Source organism: Vollenhovia emeryi, unplaced genomic scaffold, assembly GCF_000949405.1.
Source record: "Vollenhovia emeryi isolate VEMERY1.0 unplaced genomic scaffold, V.emery_V1.0 DF946184.1, whole genome shotgun sequence".
Taxonomy (NCBI): Eukaryota; Metazoa; Arthropoda; class Insecta; order Hymenoptera; family Formicidae; genus Vollenhovia; species Vollenhovia emeryi.
Genome location: NW_011960182.1, coordinates 1 through 1,969, shown reverse-complemented (window position 1 = coordinate 1,969; position 1,969 = coordinate 1). Strand labels below are relative to the sequence as shown.

Genomic DNA, 1,969 nt, shown 5'->3' with positions numbered 1-1,969 from the left:
CTTCCTCATAGAGGAAGCTTTAAGAGCGAAATAAGAACATGCAAATTTCTAATTTTTTAACAAACAACGAGCGACGGTTAAAATCTTCTGAGGGTCACTCAGGGAGGCGACTTTGACAACATATGTCAGGGTCAAGGTCATTGGGGCTGCATACGTGTTTGTAAATTTTTATCGCTGCGTTTCTACGCGCGAGCGCGCGGCTGTGTCAAAACATACATACACATATACAAAATAGTGAAATTTTTTAAACTATTTGTGAAATGCCCTGCACAACATATAACGTACCGCTCATGTCGAGGAAAACTTGAATCTGACTGGCAAGAAGATGAAAATTAATCCTTCGTGAAAGTGACATTTTCCATTCGTATCTCTAGAGCTTCGGAAAAATTTTGATGAAAATATATTATACCATGAAGTTCTCCTCTTTGGATATCATATCTCGCTTCTGATATATTGTCATAATACTTCTGAAAACGAAATATAATTAATGAGAATCATCAACAAACGTGTTAATAATTATTATTCTGTTTCTTTAAATTAATATTGAATAAAAAACTTTCCAATTTACATTGGAATAATAGGTGACAGAGAAGAGGATACCGAGAAAACAGAAAACGCCATTGTACCTATTCGTGTACTTAAACACGTCATTATATATATGTATAATTACATTACATTATTAATTTTGAAATTACACCTGTGTTGCAATGGAATTGTCAAAATGTGTAGGAATCTACAACTGAGATTGCCGAAGTGGCAGGTAGTTTCGTCATTCCAAATATTGCCAAAGTTGCTGCCGTATTCGCAATTGCCAGCTTCATCATTAACAATTCCAATATTCAAGTTCTTTGGATCACTACCTATTGCGAAAAGCAATATACTGGGTTCGACTATCGGCAAGACTATCGCAATAATTAGCTGTCTGTAAGAATTATTTATGTTATGAAATTTCCAGTTGATGAAAGCTCAAGATGTTGAAATACATATAACCTCTAGCTCGTATATGACAATTCAGAACTGTATATTGAAGGAAACATTCGAAAAGGCAACATTCGAAATTGAAACAATTGCAATTTTATTTTGTTAACAAAGCCATCCCTTTTGCATTATTGATAAGTTATGAATGTTATGATAAATACTTACGAGTAATCACGGGTAAATCGGATGATATTCTTTACAAATAGAGCTTGGAATCTTCTTAACCGTGAAACTTGTCTATTCGAAACCCTTTTGTTTCCCTTAATAATTTGACTTATTAATGTCTTAAAATGATATAAATTTGCAAAGCTTTTTATAACAATAAAAATCGTACATACTTTTAGTTGTTCATATTTGTCTTGATCGTGAGTGAAGGCAGCGCTACCCGTGTCTTCCATATTGGATCCCTGAGCTTCATTTAAAGTAACTGCATTATTTTGTGCCTCGCATAATTTCAGGAGAATTTCATCCAATGACGAGCATTGAAATTTCTCCAGTAATTTCTGCGGCGCCGATTCAGCTAACAATTTACCATGTCTCATCAAACCGACCTGCGTATCATCCACAATACACAATATTAAGCACGATCAAATTTATGACACGTACAATTAGGAAGAACACAATGTCTTCAAAAGTAAGGAATAGTTTTTGTTTCAGAACCAAAACCTAGCTTACATAGGAACTTTAGCAACTTCTTTATATAATTCTAGATAAACTGCATTAAAAATATGTTAAAATTTTTAAAATCTTAAATAAAATATAAATGTTTACTTTATTCAATACTGAAAACAACTAGTAAATTTGTTTAGTAATTGACTGATCTGTTCAAATACATTATCTGATACGCGCATCAAGTGCACAATGTATGTAAACTAGGTCATAAGAACATTTCTTCAAAATTTTTTGACTCACCCTTTAAAACGAGAAAGTTTCGCTATTTTTTTAATGCAGTCGTAAATATTATTGAGGCAAATGTAATGGAAAGTCTAGT

The 1,969-nt window shown here is 32.9% G+C and overlaps 1 protein-coding gene across 1 annotated transcript; it reads right to left on the bottom strand.

The window, feature by feature from the left end:
* Positions 1-195: 195 nt before the first annotated feature.
* On the bottom strand, positions 196-1,969 carry LOC105560142. The gene is made up of 5 exons (XM_012008993.1): positions 1,891-1,969; positions 1,317-1,529; positions 1,144-1,238; positions 698-922; positions 196-467 (listed from the first exon to the last, which is right to left on the bottom strand). Exons 2-5 carry the CDS (start codon positions 1,518-1,520, stop codon positions 404-406), a joined length of 588 nt encoding a protein of 195 aa, XP_011864383.1. The 5' UTR covers positions 1,521-1,529; positions 1,891-1,969; the 3' UTR covers positions 196-403.